At 37.9% G+C, this 23,989-nt stretch overlaps 1 protein-coding gene across 1 annotated transcript; it reads right to left on the reverse strand.

Moving 5' to 3' along the window:
- Positions 1-1,173: 1,173 nt before the first annotated feature.
- tbca (tubulin cofactor a) lies at positions 1,174-11,921 on the reverse strand. The gene is made up of 4 exons (XM_054612795.1): positions 11,790-11,921; positions 7,435-7,540; positions 3,790-3,876; positions 1,174-2,105 (listed from the first exon to the last, which is right to left on the reverse strand). Exons 1-4 carry the CDS (start codon positions 11,840-11,842, stop codon positions 2,019-2,021), a joined length of 333 nt encoding a protein of 110 aa, XP_054468770.1. The 5' UTR covers positions 11,843-11,921; the 3' UTR covers positions 1,174-2,018.
- Positions 11,922-23,989: the final 12,068 nt, after the last annotated feature.

Here is a 23,989-nt window from a genome sequence, read left to right on the forward strand (position 1 = left end):
GCCAAATCCTTCATTTAGTGCCAATTTTAGAAAGCAGACAGTTGGTTTCTCTGATAATCCACAGCAGAAGAGTCAAATCATCTTAAAGCAAAGAGGTTAAAGCAGCTAGTTTTTCAGTTTCTTTTTTTTTAGTAGCAGCCCCAATATATTACTTTAAATGAGCGAGGAATAGTTACTACTGTATGCAAGTAGAATTTTTAAATACTTGCAATTGAGTGTTTAATGCTTTTTAGTACACTACATTTCAGATTAAGACAATTGTGCTTTTAACAAATCATTTATCCGACACATACAGCTGTTAGACTCGGATTGAAACATCAGATTAAGAAATTAAATGCATTTAAGTGTCCTCTAATTAAACATTAAAATGCTGCTGTCAAATTCACGCACAAGTTGCCTAATAGAAATCTAAATTATATAATAAATATAACTCCCTGAAAGTGGCCATTCTGCTGCCTCATTAGTGCTTTTATTTTGGTAATTGAGGAATATTTTGCAGATAACACCTCCATATTTCTACTTAAGGATATGAAGGTCTTGTAACAGAGTATTAAACATCACTCGTACTTCAGTGTAGGATGTGAAAGCTTGTTACCCAGCAGCCACTGCATGTTCAGAGCAGTCAGCAGCCTGCACAGGGGTCCTCTGGTCACACAAACCCAGATGTAGCGCCCCGCCACCGCATCTCATGCCTCAATTAGCGCCGCTGCCCCCTGCACGGACTCGATTAGGCCCGTGATTTATCCGAAAGAAATATAATTATACCTCCAAATAAAATAATCAGCATTGAGGAGCGATTTCCTTAACGAGATGGAGCGGGGTGGATGTCACGGAGTAGCAGCGCCTCATTAGGGCGGTAATGAGACTTTGGGGTGATCCCGATAATTATCGAAATCTGTAAAATAAGGATCAAGTCAAATGTAACCTTAATTTGTCTGGCAATTGAGTTCATTCATTAGTATGACTATTTAGGAAGGACTCTCTCAGCCTTAATGCAAGGTGTCGTTATTTTAGGCTGTTTGGATAATAGATGTAACCGCCTGTTTTTATCATTCGTGTCCATATCCGACATTTGTCTTTTTAACCGACAGGCTTCCCCCCAAAGTAATCCCTCTTTATTGAAGGCTTCCTTTTCACTGCTCTTAACAAGAAACTGTGCAATTCAATCCATCATTTAAGTGCTGAAACAATCAGTTTATTAATCGATTACAGTGTGAAAGAAAATTACAATCCCAAACAATTTTGATAATTGATAAAAAAAAAAAAAGAAGCAGCATTCATTGTTTCAGTTTGTCAAATATGAACATTTGCTGCTTGCCAGCTGTTTTATTTCACAGTTAGTTTAATATATGCGTTTTGCAAAACACAACACAAGTTTAGGAAACTTGTGATGGGTATTTTTCACTTTGTTTTTCTTTGGATATTTCCAAAAACATTAATCGAAAGAATGAAAAATAATCGTTACTTGCAGCTTTGGTTAGTATTCTGGGATGCATCGTCATCAAAGGTTAGAGCCAATATCGGAACTTCCTGCAGTTACAAGTGACCCTATGCATATAAAAAGGAATGCAAAATCATTCTGAATATAACTACAAATGATAATAACTACCGTTCTTTCACCAGTGCAAAGCTTTCCCACTTCAAATCAAATCCATTAAAAGTGATGTTTATAACTGCAAAAAAGACAAATGTGTGTGTTTTTAATGGTGTCTTTAAAGTCCAGACTGTGTATCAGTATGACGAATGAAAAGAAAAACAACCTCTCACCTCCTCTGCGGTGATAAACCCAATGTTTCATCGTGTTCTTGTGGGATTTTTTACGCACAGGAGGAGTGTGATCAAACACGGGTGGCACGTTAACGGTAAACAGTAGAAAATAATCACATCAAGAACAGGGAGTCTGAACGGATTACAGTACGCCCTCCACGGCTTCCAAACAGGGCAAAAGAAAAGGAATGGACATTTAAAAAATAAAAAAAAAGAAGCAAGTGAATCTCACAGTGAGAAACAGAAACTGATCAGTTATCAGACTTCAGCTTCACTGAGTCCAACATGCTTCTAGCCTCTTTGTACTCCTCTGATTCAGCCAAATCCTCTTCTGCTTCCTGGAAAGACACAAACACACACACAGATGCTTTTAGTGTTATTGCCAATTTAGAACAACCTCCGCCACCCAAAAGTGAGGAATTACAGCTACTTAAGAATAAAGCCACAACTCTCCTCAACTTTTTTTGAACAAAAGTGTCGTTCTCGTCATAAAAAACGTAAAATTCAGTCATATTTCAGTCAGAATCATGTAATCAAGATCTAAATTTAGCATTTAAGGGTTGGACCGAGTGATGGCGTGACTGTTTGGTGTCCATGCCCTTAAATCGAGTGTGTGTGTGTGTGTGTGTGTGTGTGTGTGTGTGAGAGAGTTCCTGCAGTGGTCACCGAACGTGACAGCGCCGCTAATGAACTGTGATGAGCGTGTGCATATGTGCATGTGTGTCTGAAAGGAAGAAGGAAGGGAGGATGAGTGAGAGACAACATGTTGCCAATTCCAGGTTAGCTCCCTCTGCCTCCCCTCCAGTGACTCACACAACCAGCTGCCCGACTGTTTGCTCCACATTAATTGAGATGACCCCGAGACACGCATGCTTATGTTTGCTCCTCCAACATACCAACTTAAGTCCTGAAGGGATTGGACGCACGCTGCACACGGATACAACGAAATGCTGCTAATTGGTGTAACGTGTGATACTTAGGAGCAGTTCATTGAAATCACACACAAAAAAAGGGATTTTTCCTATAACCCCTGTGGTTGGGCTTCACGGTAGAGCCGAAAATTTGTATCATGGTATAATCTTAAAACAAGGACGATAACGGTTTATATTAAAGTACACTTGTTTTTGTCAATATAAATACTTCTTAAGGGGTAGTGCACTCAAATGGAAACTTCAAAGCAAAATTTAAACCGTAATGTAGTGAATGTAAACCCAAAAAAATTCTAAAAGTAATTTTTTTCTACTCTGTTATTGTCATCTCAAGTAGTTATTTACAAAAAAAATGCAATTCAAATTATTAGGAAATAAATGATCAAATTTTATTTAAATACATGCTTTAATAAATAAAAAAATCTTGTCATTAGTAGTTTTAATTTAAGCTGTTTAGAGCTAGTGTTAGGAAGGTTAACAGGTCATAATTCCGTATCTTATATTTTTTTTCAAATTTCTCGCAAAATGAGTAAATTAGTTTTTCCTCCATGGCTTATTTTGGACTTACAGTTGTGATAATAGTGAACTTTGTGTCTTCTTCACTCACCGACGCATTCGGTTTATGGTACTTTGAGCTAAATGCTAACTTCAGCATGCATGCTAACACGCTCACAGTCACAATACAGTGACCATCTAAGTTTAGCGTGTTAGCGGGCCATCACTTGCTAATTGGCACGAGACACACAGTTAAGTTAAGGCTGATGGGAATGTCCGTTTTGCAGGAATTTGGTCATAAACCAAAGTATTTCATTCATTAAAAATTTGACCCAATGGAGGCGCTAGAGCAAAAGCCAGAGGATCAACAAAGTCAGCAGGATTCATCCTCTGAGAACCAAGAATGTCCAAAAAAAAGTAGAGAAGCTACGCTAGTTTTTTTGATAAATAAGTGTTTTTGTCGTCATGTGTCTAACAAAAACAAGAACACCGTTTATTTTCAACATTTCCATAAATAAGTCACAGTAACAGCAAATAAAAATAAATGGATTTATGAGTCTCGTCAATACTCATCTGTCCTGTTGTGAGGTTTACTTACTAATAACTGAAGCAGATCTGCGTGTGCTGCGGTCAGACGTCGGTGGCAGTCTGGGACCATCATATGGGACTCCTGCAGAACCTCGATCTGAAACCACACATAGACCACATCAGTGACATCATGTTGTGCATTAAATCGACTTTTTTCACTTTTCATGAACACATCGTTGAGTAAGTATAGAAGATTAATCTAAGCAGCTAGAAACAGGCATATTCTTTCACTGCTCCCGGCCCTAACTTGCAGGGTGTCCCACACTCACTCTGCCGTGGTTAACATCTGCAAACAAGCCGGCGGTATGAAATATGTTATTGAGTTATCGATCGGGGAAGGGAGCCGGGCGGCCTCGATCCGACTGCACACCTGGATAAATGAAGAAACCCCCGAGCCGAGGGCCCCGTGATCAGGCGTAAAGCGGTATTACTACGCCTGGAGTGAAACTATGTTACGGTAACTTTCACAGCCGCGGCTAAAGTGGAATCCCCCTCCCCCACCGCCCCACAACACTGGCACCCTAAAGAGCAGAGAGGAGCTGGCTAACGCTGTCAGACACACTCCCTCTCTGACAGATGCTTCCTCACCTAGCCCTCTGTCGAGCCGCAGAGTCAAAACACGGACGCAGTCACACACATGTGCATTACACGGCTGTGCACACTAACAGGCAGTCGGATGAACTCGTACGCAGGGACTAACTGACACGCCGAGAGACAACTAGTGGAGCTGGTTGCCATCCAGATATGACAAGGTGAGGCAGACTAAGCAGAGGTGTGGTGAGAACAGAGAAAAGTCATGGCGCCCTCCCGGTGCGGTGGAATGATCCCATCAGCGCTGGATGAAGACGACACTTACGGCGTATTGATTCCATTAAAATAAAAACCTCTAATCCATCCTGCCTCAGACCTCTCATCTCCAACCATAATCCATCTGGCCTCCCAATCTCCCCGTTTAACACCAGCCAAGCCTGCTGCTCCGCCAGAGAGCCGCCGCGCCATGAATGAACAAACAAAACAAAGCACACACGGAATTTTAATGTTAGCAGCAAACATAATCAGAAGCGCTGCCTGCTCTGCAGTTCCACCCTGACGGGAACATCTAGAAGTGGAAAAATCTAAATCAACTGGGTCCCAGTACTCTGTGGAGCAGTATTCATGGACCATGCCCACATATTTTATTATTGTTCATATTCTCAGCTGTTTTCAAGGATACCGGGTTTTAAATGTGATGTTTAGTTTCTCTCTTGTTGGAGATATGTCTAAAGGGTTTGTCTTAAAAGTAAAAAAAGGAAGAAATGGAGCTACCCCGAGGAGGCTTTTCATAAACAATGTCAACGATGTGCTCTCCATTAAAAAAATAACACTGTTCAACTAAAGAAGGGTGAAAGAGCCTTAAAAATCTACAGCCCAGCAGCTCTGTGAAGCTTCACTCAGACACAGCTGTTCCTTGAGCTAAATGCTAATGACGGCATGCTAACATACTTACTTACGCTGTGTTTAGCATGTATAATCTTTGGGTACGTTCTACCACACTAAATAGTATGCCAGATAGATTTTAAGTATGCCCCAATAAAAATATGTCAAATGCAGTATAAAGAGAAAATAAACCAAGATGTCCTCCTGCATCCTTGTCAATTTTTGCAGTATGCTAGCCAGCATGCTTTTCTGGCTATTCAGACATATAAGCAGGAGGGTCAAAGTTCAAAGGTCGATGTTATTAGGAAGTAGTTTGTCCAAATTAAAAGTAAAAAAGAAAAAGTAGGGGATTTGGAACGCACCCTTAGTTTACCGTGTTAGCATGCTAACTTTTGTTAATTAGCACTTAACACAAAGTACAGCTGAGACTGAATTTTGCAGGTACAGTTTTTGGTCATAAACCAAAGTATGATGGTGCAGGTTGAGAAGTCAGAGGATCACCAAAGTGATTTCAGTTCATCCTCAGAGGAACATGAATGTCTGAACCAAGCTCCAAGACAATCCATCCAACAGCTGTTGAGAAATTTCACTCAAACCATAAATGTAAAACCAATGGTGGCGCCAGACGACAGAATCTGGGAATTAACGAAGTCAGCAGGGTTCTTTCTCTGGTGATCATGAATGTCTTCACAATATTTCATGGCAATCCATCGCATAGTTGTTGAGATATTTCAGTCTGCACCAAAGTGATGCACAGACATATTTACATTCCCGGAGCCATGTTGCTAGCATGGCTGTAAGCACTGTATGAAATGGGATTGTTGCTCTCAGGAAACAGACTGATAAATGCTGTTTGTTTCATATTCTTCTTAATTTAAACCTTTTGTTAAATATGACCCTATCCTAGTCTTTGTGTTTTCCTTCTGTATTACAGTTGAAAAAATAAATGTTTATATGTGTAAAAATGTTCCACTAACAGATAAAGTCAGTGTTCAAGATGCTATCAAGACATAAAGCAAGCTAGCAACATAATGTGAGTCATAATGTGTCATACTAGTTTTCAAACCCTTTACTGCTTTCTGTGCTCACTCAAATGACGGAGGGCTGCAGACACAGTGAGAGACAATGGAGACGAGGGCAGGGACACTAAATCACCAGCATGTGTCAGTAATTATCAAACTCCTCTAAAGTAACATGATATAATTACATCGGCATCAAGCAAATTACAAAATCACTAATGGTTCTCCTCTCAAAACCTAATTCTTCATTATCACCGTGGACCGACCTCATTACGTGAAAGGAGATAGAATTCACTTCCTAACTACGGGAGAGAAAAACCTCTTCACTTCCTGGCCGAGAGCGGCGGGAAAACTGCTGATGGTAAATGGAAAGTTTCTTGAATTAAGACATAATTGTCGTAATGTAGTGGTGGAACGGATCATTTTCGATCCGTGATCCGGATGGAATTTTTAGTCTCTGATCTCTGATGATGTTACATTGTAAACAACCAATCTGTGTTTAAATCGACAGGAAGAGAGGTAGAAACGTTAGCAGCACCGCTAACGGCTAACAGGAAGAGAGCTAGTAAAGTTAGCAGCACCGCTAACGGCCAGCGAACGAAGGTTTCGTTTTGTTACATTATGATGAGTTCAGGCTCTGTTCAGTGAAAATGAGTATTGGGCAAAGGTAAATTATAACGTTATGATGTTTTTGCATGTAATCTCGCAAAATGTGGTGTTGGAGAGACACTTTAATAAATACAGTTGTTTGAAGATGTTTTCAAACATTTTTAATAGATATTATAGAGGGGAAAATTTGCCGTTTATAAAACCGCTAAAACTACTAATGAAAAGATTAGTTTTAATCAATAAAAATACAATCTTTTATTTCCTTATTTTAAATTGTGTGTTTTTATGAAAAAAAAAACACATTATAAATGACTATAACAAAGTACACGGATAACACTTAGGATTTTTAGGGGTTAACAATGACTTCAGAGCGGTTATAATCGAACAACAAATGGATCCGTATCTGCCAATATGTATCATCAATGATCAAAAATGACGGCAGCATTAAAGACGTGATCAGGGATCTCTAAAAGTTATATTTGCTCTCTTTTTTCTTTTGTGCTGATCGATTTGTGATTCCGCTCCTTGATACGATGCGAATCGCGAGTTTTACGATCCGTTGCAGCACTATCGTACGGTATCAAAGAAGCTAAAACATGGCGCCCACATACCTGTTTCCTGAGGACATACTCGTCTCCTGCCTCTGCCTTCATGCGCTCGACCTTCTCCTCCTGCTGCTTCGCCTCAGTCTGATACGAGACCTTCTCTTTGGCCAGCCTGAACAACGACAACGAGGACAGGAAGGGGAAGGAAAAGACAGCTCATGGTTAGAGGCAGTGACTCGGTGTTGTTCCATCAAACACGGAACATAAATGCACGGCCTCCCAGACAGATAATATAGGCCGAAGCATGGAGAAAAAAAAAGAAAAGAAAAAAAAAGGAGGCGAGCTGTGATGGTCACCTTTTACAGACAGGGCCATCCATCCTCATTCCCTCCAACGCCTCTCTGACTGAGGGGACACGGTGAGATCATCTCCCGCAGGGTGGAAAGATACACACCTCAATAACAAACCACCCAACACACCAGTCCTCCTCACTGCTGCTACGCTCAACACTCACATCCAAGCAGAGAGCAGCTTTAGTAAGGCTTTGTGTGAAATTCAACACACTATATACAGAATATTTTCATCTAAATCAACTCAGGATAAGATGTGGTTGCTTATCTTAAAGATTTCTTTGAATATCTGACTAAAATACTTTCCATAAATTGTTAATATGCTTGTTATTTTCTGGACAAACCTCGTCTTTTACACTAAAATAGTATTTAAATGCAGATGTTGAAGCTTTGCTAAATGTGTCTTTGTAATGACTTGTCCAATCAAAAACATCTGCACTCTGTTTAAAGTATTCAGTATTCAGTATTGGGCTCAGTCCTTCAAACATCTCACTGTAGCACGATGAAACTGACAAAATATTTACTTACACGATATTTCTTGAAGAGCAGAGCCATTTATATATTCTCAGTGCATTTAGTGATATTACCTTTAATTAATCATTATTTGATTATTTCTTTATGCAAAAACAATAAAGGGAATACTCTGTAGTGACAAGGTACACACAAAGAGCATTTCATTCATTTTTCTTCATCATTCCTACTGTAGAGCAAACTGAATTCCGATTTAATCCATTGTTACCATTGAAATATTCAAAGTCAGAATTTCTTCATTTTAAAGTGTCGAGTAACGTCGGCAAAACACTTTTACTTACGTTGTATATCAACATTTTCTGCGTTGAGTAAACAAGCAACAGATACACAAATATAAAAGCTTTTGCTGTCTTTGTTAACTGTATCATTCATTCCAGCTCTCACGTTATCATCACTGTGTTCATCTGACTCCTTTATCCACCTCTATCGCCTCCAACACACATACCTACACACACCCACACACTACTAGTCCTTTTTAGAGATTAATTGATCATCAATTTAGCTCCTAATTTGGACCAAGTCAGGTGGTAAATGGGCCTCTTTTCCTTGATTGTTAGTGAAAATGGGCTTGAGTACATTGATAAATTTTGATTATTTATCAATTACGGGCCAAATGGAACTAAATCTATTAAACAGATTCAGACCCTGATTGGCATAATGTAGTTTGAAAATATCGCTATTGATAATGATTCCCAACTAATAGTCTTTTTCCGGCTGCGCCCACCCGTCGGAATGACAACACAAATTTAATTTTTCATAAAATCAGCTGCGTGAGCGTAAGTGAGTGATCCTTCATTAATCAGTAACATTACCGGAGACCCTTCCCTCCGTGTTGCTCTGCTCCTCGCTTAGTCGAGGAAGCCAACGGCACTCTGTCATATTTTACATCAATTACCACTCATTCTAATACAGTTCCATCAAGAAGCTTTTAAACAGCCACCATATGCAACAGCGGCTCACGCCTCCCGCTTGATGCAGAGTGAGTGATGTCACCCGTTTAGAGTCAAAAGAAGGTGGCAAAGAGAAAGGGAGAGGGGAAAAGATGGAGGAAGGGAGGCTGGAATAATTTGAATAAAACTGAAGGACAGTCTAATAACAAAATGTCCATTCCTCCCCTTCCAGTCCTGATGTTAATTTTCTTATTTCTCCCAGACTTGGAGCGCCGTGTGAATGAGGGGTGGGGTCGCGGCTGGTTTTAAATAGACCTGCCACCTCAGGCTTAATGGAAAAGGCAGCTCTCTGGAAAATAGAAAAAAAAGGGAATTAGAGCCAGCCGACACACACATTCGGCCGCCTCCTCTAGCACTGTATTTTTTTTTTTTGCGCCACGGTGTAGTCTGTGCCCGGGACCGGAATGACAAAGGCAAATTACTGTTGTCATTTTATTAAGGGCATCCGCCTCGCTAGGGCAGAAAAGGCACCGACTGGAATGTGCAGAAAAGCCAGTGGAAATAGGCCCCGGCTAAAAGAGCAGGCAGGTTTCCTCTAAACTCTGATGTATAAAAAAAAAAAAGGAGGAGGGAGGGAGGGAGCAGGAGGAGAAAGAGGGAGATTATGAAGAGACAAAAAGCAACGACAGTGTGTTCGTTTAAACCTAACAGCTGGATTTAGGCTCCATGTCAAGATTGTACTTTTGGCCTACAGGGGTGTAACATCTGTAGTATCAAAAAACATCAGTACAGTAGTCCGGGGAAATACTGCTTGACGAAGTACACTATTGTCTGTTTTTCCTACACTGGACACATTATTCGCTGTGGGAAATCCAGCCAGCACCACCACCACCACCACCACCACCACCACCTCGGGGAGCCTGTTAGTAATCTGACCCTCATCAAAACACAATCGATAGCACATTACACCATCACCGCCGACGGGAGGGAATTAGAGGTCCGCCTGATCGACGAGAGATACTCCCAGTCCATCACACAGACTACCATACCGAGCACATTATCCCACACGTTTAGCTCAGAATGGATGCCAACTCTATTAAAAGGCTGTCTGAGGCTACATCCGCAATGCTACGTTTCCAATAATAAAACGCATATCCTTTGCTGCGTTCACTCCTAAGCATCTGTAGATTCCTGTCAAACCAAATCTGACTTTACAGATTTAGACGTACACTGCACATACGTTTCCAAAAAGAAATAAAACATTTCCCCACGCTCCCTGGAGATGTTTACAACCCAACCACTGGCATCACAGAGTGTGTAGACAGATTGTCAATAAGATATTTACTAGAAAAAGACTGTTTAGTGATGAACAGTGGTGTCATGTTATGTAAAGACCTAGCTGAGAGCTTGATTGGGTGAAATATAACATCGCTCAGAGGTCCCTGCGGCCGATCCACCCGGTCACAGCTTTTTTCTGTCCTGGCCCCTCAGTGGAGGAATGAACTCCCCACTGACGTCAGGACAGCAGAGTCGCTGCCCATCTTATGGCGCAGGCTGAAAACTCACCTCTTCAAGAAGTACTACCCTGAGCCTTCCTCGTAGCACTTATTGCATTCATATTAGTTTGTTGCACTTATTGTATTCGTATTAGTCTGTTTCACTTATTGTATTCGTATTAGTCTGTTTCACTTATTGTATTCTTATTAGTTTGTTTCTGCACTATACTTTTGCTCTGGTTTATACTCTCAGATGCTTGTTTAAGAAAGGAGATGCACTTATGACTTCTGGTGACGAGTAGTTCTCTTTAATACCTATGCTGAATACACTTATTGTAAGTCGCTTTGGATAAAAGCGTCTGCTAAATGACTGTAATGTAATTGGAGACCACAGTCTGTCAACATGTGGATATACTGTACAGTTTTGTATAATATGTGTATTTATTATCTATTTCTATGTAGTGTAGGGGATCAATAAAGGAATATAATAATGTGTTTTTTTCAGATAGGTTACTACAAATCCATAAAGAACCCAAAAGGTGCATCATATATGAATCTGTGAAGCAGCACCATACTGGTACACACTGTAGGATAATATGCTTGGTCACAGTAAAGCTGCAGGCCTATTTATAACCACGTGGTGACCAAAGGCCACACAAACAGTGAATGATGCTGTGTCATCTGTGCAGGTCTCCAGCTCCACCCTCAGCTCAGACTGGTGGGGAAAACACATCAATAAACATATAAAATTGAAACACAAAAGCAGCAGCAGAGCAGCCAAAACCAACAAATATGTATTTAGCATTTTTGTTAGCCAACTAGCTAACAGCTAGCATGACTCAATTTACACAAAAACACATTTTTATTAAAGCACAACTGTTTATTTTTAGAGTGTAATGAACTTGTATTAACACAGCAGAAGTGTCAGCAATATGATGTGTTTCTAGTGCAAACACAACAAAAGAAAAAGGCTAACTAGCTAGCAGGCCGCGCCGAAGCCCCGGGCTAGAGTTACAGCCTGGCCGACAAACGTTCCACGAAGCCGGGATAGCTTGTCCGCTCGGCTACGCTAGTTAGCATGCTAACTAGCTTTAAGTTAGCAGTTGGCTTTTTTTTTTGTTGCATGCAGACTGGAATAATAAAGCCAACAATACCTCCTCACGATGCCAGTCTTGATCTTGATTTGTCGGATCCGTGGGTCTGCCATGGCTGCTGTTTTTGGGGGTTTTACAGGCTGTGGTTGTAGCTTCACTGCTGCGGAGCGTCTGAGAAACCGGAAACAGGAAGCAGGAAACCGGAAGTCAGGGATGACGAGCCGCTCGCAGATAAATCGATCACAATCACAGTTACAGTAGAACATTATTTTAATATTAGTATACCAGGACAAAGACATGATTTAATATAATATAATATAATATAATATAATATAATATAATATAATATAATATAATATAATATAATATAATAAAATATAATAAAATAAAATAATATAATATAATATAATATATAATATAATATAATATAATATAATATAATATAATAAAATATAATATAATATAATATAATATAATATAATATAATATCAATATATATCATATCATATCATATAATATAACATATATAATATAATATAATATAATATGATACAATATAATATAATATAATATGATACAATATAATATAATATAATATGATACAATATAATATAATATAATATGATACAATATAATATAATATAATATGATACAATATAATATAATATAATCTGATATATATAATAAAATATAATAAAATATAATAAAATATAATAAAATATAATATAATATAATATAATATAATATCATATCATATCATATAAAAAAAAACAGCCTTTATTTATTTATGTATTTAATAATACAAATAATACAAATAATACAAATAATACAAATAATAATAATAATAATAATAATAATAATAATAATGATAATAAAAATAACGAGAAGATGAAGAAAGACAGAAAGAAAGAAAGAAAGAAAGAAAGAAAGAAAGAAAGAAAGAAAGAAAGAAAGAAAGAAAGAAAGAGTACGTTAATCTGATTGTCCCATTTTTTTACATGGATATCTGAGGTCAAGGATATCTTAGGTGTCTCATTTATCTATCTATCTATCTATCTATCTATCTATCTATCTATCTATCTATCTATCTATCTATCTATCTATCTATCTATCTATCTATCTATCTATCTATCTATCTATCTATCTATTATCTTTGATTTGAACGTACAGTCTCCTGCCTCTATCATGTACTATATATATACTATATACTGTATATTTATGGAGTGAGCTCTGACCCTTTATGCTATAATTAGGTGTCAATTAAGTTTAAAAAATAAATGTTGAAACAAAGAGGGACACATTTGACGACTGGTCAACTATTCTTGTGAATCATTGTATTCTTTTAATATTAGTATTCCAGGACAAATATATAATATAATATAATATAATATAATATAATATAATATAATATAATATAATATAATATAATATAATATAATATAATATAATATAAATAATATAATATAATATAATATAATATAAACAATACTGGTCTTTAATTATTTATGTATTTAATAGTACAAATAATAATAATAACAATAATAATAACAACAACAACAATAATAATAATAATAATAATAATAATAATAATAATAATAATGATAATAAAAATAACGAGAAGACGAAGAAAGAAAGAAAGAAAGAAAGAAAGAAAGAAAGAAAGAAAGAAAGAAAGAAAGAAAGAAAGAAAGAAAGAGTACGTTAACCCGATTCTCCCATTTTTTTACATGGATATCTGAGGTCAAGGATATCTTAGGTGTCTCATTTATCTATCTACCTGTCTACACATCTATCTATCTATCTATCTATCTATCTATCTATCTATCTATCTATCTATCTATCTATCTATCTATCTATCTATCTATCTATCTATCTATCTATCTATCTATCTATCTATTGATTTGCATGTACAGTCTCCTGCCTCTACCATGTTTGTCACTGTTCACTTAATGGTTCAATTAAAGAATGACCAGATTAATTAATAACAAGAATAACTGGCCCATCTTGGATAAAGCCATAGAAGAACATGGGATAAACAGTAAATAACACATTTAGGTATCATTTGATACTGAGTCCTGCTCTAAATCTTTTCTAGTGTATTTAATTGTGTTTACATTGACTTGGCTTCTTACATTTAGTGCCAGTGAGCATTAAACGCTATAAACAGCCACATATTCTACACTGTGTGTAAATTAAGGTTTTATCAGCCTCAGAATGAGACGATTTCTTTATTTACACAGTATATCACTTAAGCCAAACAATTGACATGGCTTATAAAGCTGTTTTTACAAAGACAGCACATTCAATATCATTTGAATCTTTGTGCATCTGATATTGATTTGTGTGATCTATGAAAAAAGAATCAATTTCATAGTTTTCTTCGAGGTTGCTTGTGTCAAACGAATATATATAAATATATATATATGATTACAATCCAGTCTTCAGCATGCCAATACCATTAAAAGTTTATGTTACTCAACTACATTTCTGCACATTAAGGCGCAACAGCTTTAACACATTCTTACAGTGGAATATTTTTATATATAGTATGTGAAACACCTTTTCGGTCTTAATTGCTCCTCACAGCTGATCATGACAACAAAATTGACAACTGATGTGAAGTGGGGAGGAAAGGAAGACAGCTTTATAGAGGCAGAATGATAAACATGAGAAAGGTTTGAGTAAAAAGTCTTATCTTAAGGTGTTAGAGTGGTGCCACTCAAACAGTGTAGGAAATGCTGGTGTATGTATAGATACAAACGAAACAGTTTGATGACATATCAGCAATATAGTGGTGGTGCTATTGGTAGTAATACAATCCATCCTTAATACAATATCACTGTCTTTTTTAAAAAATATATCCAGCCTCAAATTAAGGAAACATGAAAACATAAACTGTACATACTGTTATTATTCTCAATAAATATACTTTTTTTAAATATACAAAATCTTTACTGTGAATACGTTCATTTTTGCACCACCAGAACAGGTCATTTTCATCTATGACATTATTAAAGCTTGGCAATTGTGTAATACCAGAGGATATGAACTCAATTCCACAATAAATTACACTTTAAACTAAACTCATCTTTATTACACACAAAGTAATGCTACAACTGTATGATGGAGCTCAAAAAACATGAAAAAGTAAATTATTCAAATATTTTATCAAGGTAAATGGACATTATAACAACTTTATGCATAAGCCAATGAGGTTTATATAACAGCTAATGGAATATAAACTGTACTTGATGGAATTTTGAGGTACGTTACTTCTATGTGATGATACTTTATACTTTATCACAATACTTGAGAGTAAAATCTTGAGAAGAAATGAAATGAGCTTCACTAATTTAAACATTAAAATAATGCCTCACACATGCACCAGTGAATCAAACCAGTAATGTCATATATACTGTAATGTAACACAGAGAGAGGTCATTTTTCTGCTTAATGACTATTTTCTATTATCTTATATTTTGGAAACATTTTCAAAGCAGTTCTTGTACTTATCATAAAGTATTTGAACCCAGTACTCCATCCTCCAGATCAACCAGCACAAAGGGGGTTAAATGACAGAAACATGCAGAACCAAGATTCCCTTCTAACGCAAAAATAATTATAATGAGTTGCTATTAATTATTATTACACCAAGACTAAATAGGTTAACATAAGAGGGTAGAAACCAGTTCATTCTCTCTGCAACCGGAACGATCTAACCATGGAGGCTGTCCATGCATTAATGCACGAGGTTATTACCAAAAATACAATAATCCAACAGATCTGAGCTTGTCTAATATATATGTTTCTCTCTCACACAGCCGGATAAAGCATGACCTGGCCAGACCTCAACACAGCTAGCAAAATGTTTTTTTTTTACAATGCTGGACAAAGATTTAAAAAATGTGTAGTCAACAATTTCTCTAGGCTCATATTTTCTTTATATTTTTTGGACAAAAAAAAAGGATGATCATTACAACCTGTTACATACATTGGTTTATATGCATGCATGAGAGAAAAACCAATACAGAGGCCGCAGCTCGTGTAAATGACAGAAACATGCAGAACCAGGATTCCCTTCTAACGCAAAAATAATTATAATGAGTTGCTATTAATTATTATTACACCAAGACTAAATAGGTTAACATAAGAGGGTAGAAACCAGTTCATTCTCTCTGATCTAACCATGTTAGATGAGGCTGTCCATGCATTAATGCACGAGGTTATTGCCAAAAATACAACAATCCAACAGATCTGAGCTTGTCTAATATATATGTTTCTCTCTCACACAGTCGGATAAAGCATGACCTGGCCTAAAAGCATAACACAGCTAGCAAAATGTTTTTTTTTTACAATGCTGGACAAAGATTTAAAACAATGTGTAGTCAACAATTTCTCCAGGCTCATATTTTCTTTATATTCTTTGGACAAAAAAAGGATGATCATTACAACCTGTTACATACATTGGTTTATATGCATGCAAGAGAGAAAAACCAATACAGAGGCCGCAGCTCGTGTGATTGCATCTGAGAGGTGGGGGAGAACCCCGGGCTCTCTCCCCTCTCCTCTCTCCCCTTGATTATTGGTATTTTCCGAGTTTTCCAAACTAATAAGTGGCACTATCAAGCATTTGGAGACTACAGACGGGCTGCTCCTCTTAATTGATATTGAGCGCGGCCCTGGTAGGCGCGCACGGGGCCGCTGCTGGGTAATTTGCAGTTTAATCAGCGTTCTTAATGAGAGCCGCTGATTAGCGCGAGGTGGAAATAAAAGAGAGTTACAAGGAACGTCTGTCAGAGTCCGGTGATAATTCACGACTAATTGTAATGATTAGAGCAAAACTGGATGACTTTGGAGTTTTATGTGTGTGTGTGTGTGTGTGTGTGTGTGTGTGTGTGTGTGTGTGTGTGTGTGTGTGTGTGTGTGTGTGTGTGTGTGTGTGTGTGTGTGTGTGTGTTTTTTATGTTGTGTATGTGTGTGCAAATGCAGGATCGTTATATTCCTAAAAAAAAATCTGATATCAATTTGGCAATTTTCTCAGTCAGAAATAGCGTTAGGCATCTGTGCGCGCGTGCGTAATAACGTGTGTGTGTGTGTGTGTGTGTGTGTGTGTGTGTGTGTGTGTGTGTGTGTGTGTGTGTATGTGTGTGTGAGAGAGAGAGAGAGAGAGAGAGAGTACAAGACTGAATCACATGGATTTGATTATCAAACAAAACAGCTAATTTATAACTGGGGAGGGAGGAGGAGGAGGATGATGGAGGAGGAGGAGGAGGAGGAGGAGGAGGAGGAGGAGGAGGAGGAGGAGGAGGAGGAGGAGGAGGAGGAGGATGGAGGAGGAGGAGGAGGAGGAGGAGGAGGAGGATGATGGAGGAGGAGGAGGAGGAGGAGGAGGAGGAGGAGGAGGAGGATGGAGGAGGAGGAGGAGGAGGAGGAGGGAGGAGGAGGAGGAGGAGGATGGATGGAGGAGGAGGAGGAGGAGGAGGAGGATGAGGAGGAGGAGGAGGAGGAGGAGGAGGAGGAGGAGGAGGAGGAGGAGGATGGAGGAGGAGGAGGAGGAGGAGGAGGAGGAGGAGGAGGAGGAGGAGGAGGATGAGGAGGAGGATGATGGAGGAGGAGGAGGAGGAGGAGGAGGAGGAGGAGGAGGAGGGAGGAGGAGGAGGAGGAGGAGGAGGAGGAGGATGGGGGAGGATGAGGAGGAGGGAGGAAATGGTTGATGGGCTCTGCAGTAGTGAGGGGGAGATGTATTCCTCGAGACGTGCCTCGGCCACTGCTGGAATAGCAAATGAGAAATTAGTGAGAAATGTGTGTATGAACGCCAACGGTCAATTAGCGCGAGGCGAGAGGAAGAGGAGGAGGAGGAGGAGGGGGAGGAAATCAGCTGGTACTCTCATAGTGCACACACACACACACACACACACACACACACACACACACACACACACACACACACACACACACACACACACACACACACACACACACACACACACACCTTCTGTCCTCCCTCTCTCTCAGAAGCTTTATGTGATTTCCTCTGATTTATAATAAAGGTTTTGGGGAAATATCATCTCTGACTGTGATGAGAGAATAACAGAAGTCTTTTATTATGGGCTGGATTTCCTGCAGAACTTAAAGGGTCAGTTCACTCTAATAAAAATAAAAAATCACTTAACTGCAGGTAGTTTTTTTTCCATCTCTGACTATAGAAAGTGGTGTGTGGCTCACAGCATTGAACAATTATCATGAATATGTTTTTTTATTATGATTATTATTAGAAAGCAGCTGTAATAAGATGTTTTAATGGACATTGTTTCTGTTGTTTTGGGGCAGAAGTTTTTTTTTTTACATTTTCAGTTCAGTGGTTGTTTTCACACATAGGAAATATGTCACACACACATCGAACAAGTATCATCAGTAAAACAGAGTTAAAATATAACAAACATTATATAATTATATAATATAAGTCGCTCTGCACTGACTGTCAAAATAAAGGCAAATAAGAACAAGTATTTAAAAAATCCAACAATAAGATATAAAAGAAGAGGGACAGTCTGGCTTTTACTTAAATAGAGTGCAAATTGAATTGCTAGAGTAGAAATAAAGTCTAAACCTCTGCAGCACTATTAGTCTTTACAAACTCATATTGTGCAGAAAAACATTTTTCTCTAAGATACAAAATGTGTTTTTTATTGTAAAAATGTATATAAAATATAGAATGTTTACATTTAATGGGACAGTGCAGCCATACAAACTCAATGCAAACACCATTAAGCTTCAATGTAGAACTGAAACAAGCTCATTCACAAAATACGTGTGATTTATGATTGATAAGCTGATGTTGAGGGGTTAAAGGAAGCAGCTCAAACTATTTATTTAAGGAGTAGGAGGTATCATTATATTGCTTTTTAACAGACTTTATCAACATGTTTGAGAGGGTGTACTACTCTCTATTAACACTTCTTTATCAGCTTGTTGTTTGTTGAGCCACGTAACAAGACCAAAGGTTAAAACACACTCAATCAATAATCAGTAAAATGTGCATTTTTGTCATTTGGATGGTCTAAACCCTCTGGAGTCCATTGACACTGAGGATGCTGTATTTATATTCATTTAACTTTAAAAAAAACTTTAATACACTTTAAAAGAAAAAGCCTCTCAGGATACGATGAGGATCATGATACAGGGGTTACGATTAAATAGAAAGGTGTTATTTATTTAGATTTTTAAAATTTCTAATTTTAGGAAAACTGTCATTGTTTAAAAACACAGCTGAATGCATGAAGTAAGTAGTAAGAGTAAAAAAAGTTTACTTTTTTATGCAATCATAACAGTGAGATCTGCATTTCCATTTGTCCCAGTCTCTTTAATATTCAACATTCACATCTTTCTGCAAATCAAATAAAGAATTGACTGAGTTTATCTTTGCATGTTAACTATTAATTTAAAATCAGTACAGTTTTGAGAATCGATACAGTATCACAAAACAACATATCGCAATACTCGATATTTTCCAACATTTTCTTACACCCCTAAAATAGACTGTATTATATATATATATATATATATATATATATATATATTAAATTGTCTGCTGTATTATATTTTTATGAAAGTAAACTACTCTATCATAATTATTTGAGTGATTACCACTAAATATTTGTACTTTTTCAAATGAACTGCTATATTTTTTACTCGTATTCTGGGATCTTGATGGCTTTAGACTTTAAACAAATTCAGACTTGCTGAGTTTGAGCTAAAACTAAACATACCGTGCATGTGTATAGATATATATAGATGTTTCTGCTGTACTTGTGTGTGTAAATAGTGAAACAATTTTTTTTTAAATATTTTGTTATGAAAGTAAACCACTCTTTTATAATAATTTTAGCAATTAGCACTAAAGATTTCTTAATTTTCATATGCATGGATGTATATTTTACTTATACTATATTACTATATTAAAAAAAATCTGACTTGTAGCTGAGTTTGTGCTGAAACAGAACATACCGTGCATGTGGTCTACGGACAATTTAAAGAGGAGCTAAACAGAAACAAAGGTCAGCAAGTGTCAGACAAAAAGAAAGTCCACCTTTTTTTATTTAATCCTGAATCTTGAACATCGTGATGATACTGAGTCCTGTGGTTTCAAAAACTCTATTTCTAGTCGAATGAATCAGATCCTCATTTTGTTGCCAGGAGGCCCCTCGATCCCCCTCCTCCCCTCTTCTTCTCAGGGACCCCGTTGGCTCTTGAATCCCCCTTTTTAACAAAACCCCCTTATTAAAATGCATAAGGCCTCGCTGGGCACCACAGCAGCAGCAGCACGGATGACCTGTTTGGCATCAGGTGTGATGTGCCACTAAAGTGACCTTCTCCATCTGATCCTCTGGTCTGCCACACACACACACACACACACACACACACACACACACACACAGCCCCGGAGCCCCGATCGATTCTCCAGCGAGAGGTTATCTATACGTGGTATTTTAATGTCACGGAGTCAGGCCAAATTGATAGTGATAAATATTTGCCGGTAGATTAGGTGAGGGGAGCGTGTCGAGGCGCTCCGTCTCAGACCTGTAACCTCTGGCAGAGCTGTTCCTCTCTGTGTCGGATTAGCCCCATCCATCCAGTGTCAATGGCTGTCTTGTTGAGAAAATCAGTGAGTAAACACGGCTGACAGAGAGAGAGAGAGAGAGTGTGTGTGTGTGTGTGTGTGTGTGTGTGTGTGTGTGTGTGTGTGTGTGTGTGTGTGTGTGTGTGTGTGTGTGTGTGTGTCGGCTGATTACTCATACAAATAGACTCCAAACTCCGCCTGCTCCCTCCAGAAATGTGTTTTCTCCTCTGTTCACCTCCTCTCCTCTTCTTTTTCTCTCCTCTCCAATATTTACTCCCCCTGCTGTCTCCGAGGACTCCCCCCCCTCCCACCACCACCACCAGCCTGTCCTGCTGTTCCCACTTTGTCCCCCATCAATCACTGCACCATTGTGTCCTGGATGTTATATAGAGTGACTTAATATCCCCTCCTTCATCTCTATTCACTCCCAGAAACAGTCTGCATGAGCGTCCGAACGCTGCAGTGTTTTATTTTATTTATTTATTTGTTTCTTATTGTATCGATTAGTTTTATTGTTTCATCTATTCTACTGTTTTATCAGTGTTTAAATGTTCTCTTCTTTTGTCTCGCTTTTGTTGTCCTTTCTAGTGTTATATTGCAAACTGGTATCATCCAGCATTCTTAGCTATACAAACAAAATATCCTATATTTACGAAATATCCTAACATACAAAATATCCTATATTTCTTATGTTATCAACGTAAGCATGAATGAGGAAGTATAAAGGTCGCAAAAGCCCACACAAAGCGGGAGGTAATGGAGGTGGACGGGATTCATTTGTCACGTAATAGCGTAATGTAGTTACAACACTTAATCATTTAACTCAAATGACAAGCTTTTTCTAAATCTAACCAAGTTGTTTTGTTGTCTAAACCTAACTGAGCTGTTTCCTGTAAAGTCAAAAGTTTATTTTGAAAAACGCATATGCATGTAGGGAGCAGAAATTGACACCAGTTGCTTAACTTTGTAGGAAATCGCACAAAAAATGAGGAGTAACTTTACATAAGATATCGTACAAACGAACGGCATTTTGCGTAATTCAATGATTGCCAAATCTAAATGTCCAAAATGAAATACTCTGTAAGGAGAGGAGCTCATTTATGCTTTGCTTTCTTGCTGAGAACTCTCTCTTGCGTCTGTGTGATAAAATATTTAGCTATAGCTAGGGGACGGTTAGCTTATCTTAGCATAAAGAGTGGGGGAAACAGCTAGCCGGGTTCTTTCCAAAGATACTCTTTGTTTTTTGAGATATAACGTGGTAAATGGTAAATTTTAGCCGTGCTGGTAGGCAGATTTTGTTAGCTTTAGTCAGGCTAGCTGTGTCCTACTGTTTCTAGTGTTTATGCTAAGCTAAGCTAACCCTTTCTACCAAAGAAGTATGCTATTTCTAAATTATATTTTGGTGACAAAAGTAATCTCTGCCTCTTCAAAGGCCACGTATCTTTGAGTGAATGAAGAGCTACATTTATTCTGTGGTTCTGTTTGAGATTAGGAAAGATCGTGGTTTCGGTAAAATGTTAAAAAACACATTCAGTCTCAAGTCACTGCAGATGTGTTTAACTAGTCAAAGTATTTTTCTTCCCATAAAACAGTTTAACAAAGCTACAAGCAGATTCCGTATTTCATGTTTCGGATATTTCTGTTCACGTTTCACTGAAACAATCAACATTTTAGCAACATGCAAGATGCGTTTATTAAATTTCCTTCTTATGTAAATAGAAAATGTCATTTTTGTCCGCTTTAAAAAAAAGAAATTAGCAAAAAAAATATTTTTATTCTAAAAAGTAACCTGACATTCCCAAGAAACAATAGAACAGGCTAAAAGTCTAAATTAAATAAACTAATTAAGTCACTTTTTAGAAAACATAAACACAAAATCAACCAATTACCTGTGTGATTGTTAAACTATAAATATCCTAACCAGGAACAAAAACATCTAGTTAAATCTACTGGAATAGTATCTGAGCCTCTTTTTTTTTGCCCTCTGTGCTAAATGAAGACATCACATCTCCAAACGCCGTCCTCGTATTTTATGAAGGGTCCCTGACAAATAGGGCCTCCCCGCCACGCTCCGGTGGCCACCTTCATTCCGCACTTGGCTTGTTTACATAGCGCCAGGACCATTTCCACGGATTAAACAAATCACCGCCCGAGGGGGGACATCCATAATCCGCTAACGGGTCACCGGCGAGACAGTTATAAATGTCTGTGCCTGGTGGTGTTGGGCGGGGGGGGTAAGAATAGATGTCCGTGTCCAAAAGATGACCTTCCCTGAATGCAGCACCTACCAGATCCCTGCAGTTTATTATGGGGTGGAGAGAGGGGGAAAAAAAGACATAAAGAAATGCTTTGTCACAAAAAAATGTATTATGTTTTTATTAAAGGGGTCATTTTAAGAAAAAAAAAAGTGGGTTTTTCAGTGAAGGAGGAGGAGATAGGCTCGGTGATGAGAGCCCATCACCTTTTATCAGCTTCTATCACTCTCTGAACGACTTTGTGACACCTGCAGTAATAACGAGAGACGTTTCTCCCACAAACACAAAGGCCAGTGAAGTAGACGGGCAAAATATTGAGAGGATCTCGGACCAATTCGCTCCATCATTCCACATTAAGGCCTCATGAATTGTTCAAATGTGATAACAAGCACTCAATTCACGTTATTATGTAAGTTAAATTAGGCTTTATGCTCAAAAAATAAAGGAATACTTGCAGTGGCATTCAGTGGCTCCTTGAATAAAAATGTAATTTGTGTGAGAATTTGTTGTATCTGTCACAAATATTCACAATTAGCGGCGGTAATTATTTGATAGTTTCTGCAATTACGACTTAAACGGTTAAATTTGGAGCTGTGTGGAAGCCTAATTGTCCTAAATGCGATATTTTGCGTATTTGCATAATGAGGAAATTGGTAGAAAATTGTGTTCATTCATTTGTGAAAAATCCTATGAATTTTATGAATTTGAAAGGTCTGTTCCTGCAGCCTGTGATTTTCCCCGAGGAGCCCCGGTGGAGAGTGGGGCTCAGGCGACGGGCCAAATGGGTAGAAGAGGGAGAAGAAAGGTTTTTAATGCAACTTTATGTTTGTAATCTGGCACCTGTGATGATTTTAATGACTTTTTTTTATGGCAACAAACTGTTATACGACATTTAAGGTTCAAGTTACTCTGACCGAGAGGTTAGTGAGAAATGTTGGCTGATTGTTTTTTTGTTGTTGTGTCTCAGAAACATTTCCACTTAACTACATTAAAGAAAACATAATCTCATTCCACACCTTTAATTGGCTTAAAACACGCTGGTAAAGATTGAGTACTTTAGTGAGCTTCTCCTGAACAATTAGAGCTGTTGTTTGATTTAGATCTCTGACTTTCTAAATGTATCTTATGGTCAACAAATTCCATGAAAAGATCAAAACCAACTACTAAATAAAACTACAAATATTCTCCAGAGCTGTAGTTTGTTTTGCCCCAAATACCCACTAGTGCACCAAAATGTGGATTAATCCGCCGCTGAAAATGGTCCCTGTTAAATTCATTCCTGATACTTATATTTATACTTGTCAGCCTTCTAGTTTATAGAAAAACTTCTGTTTTCTGCAGCAAGTTATCAGCACTTCTTCTAGGTCAAAGGTCAGAGGTTACTA

This window comes from Anoplopoma fimbria, chromosome 14 (genome assembly GCF_027596085.1).
Source record: "Anoplopoma fimbria isolate UVic2021 breed Golden Eagle Sablefish chromosome 14, Afim_UVic_2022, whole genome shotgun sequence".
NCBI lineage: Eukaryota > Metazoa > Chordata > Actinopteri > Perciformes > Anoplopomatidae > Anoplopoma > Anoplopoma fimbria.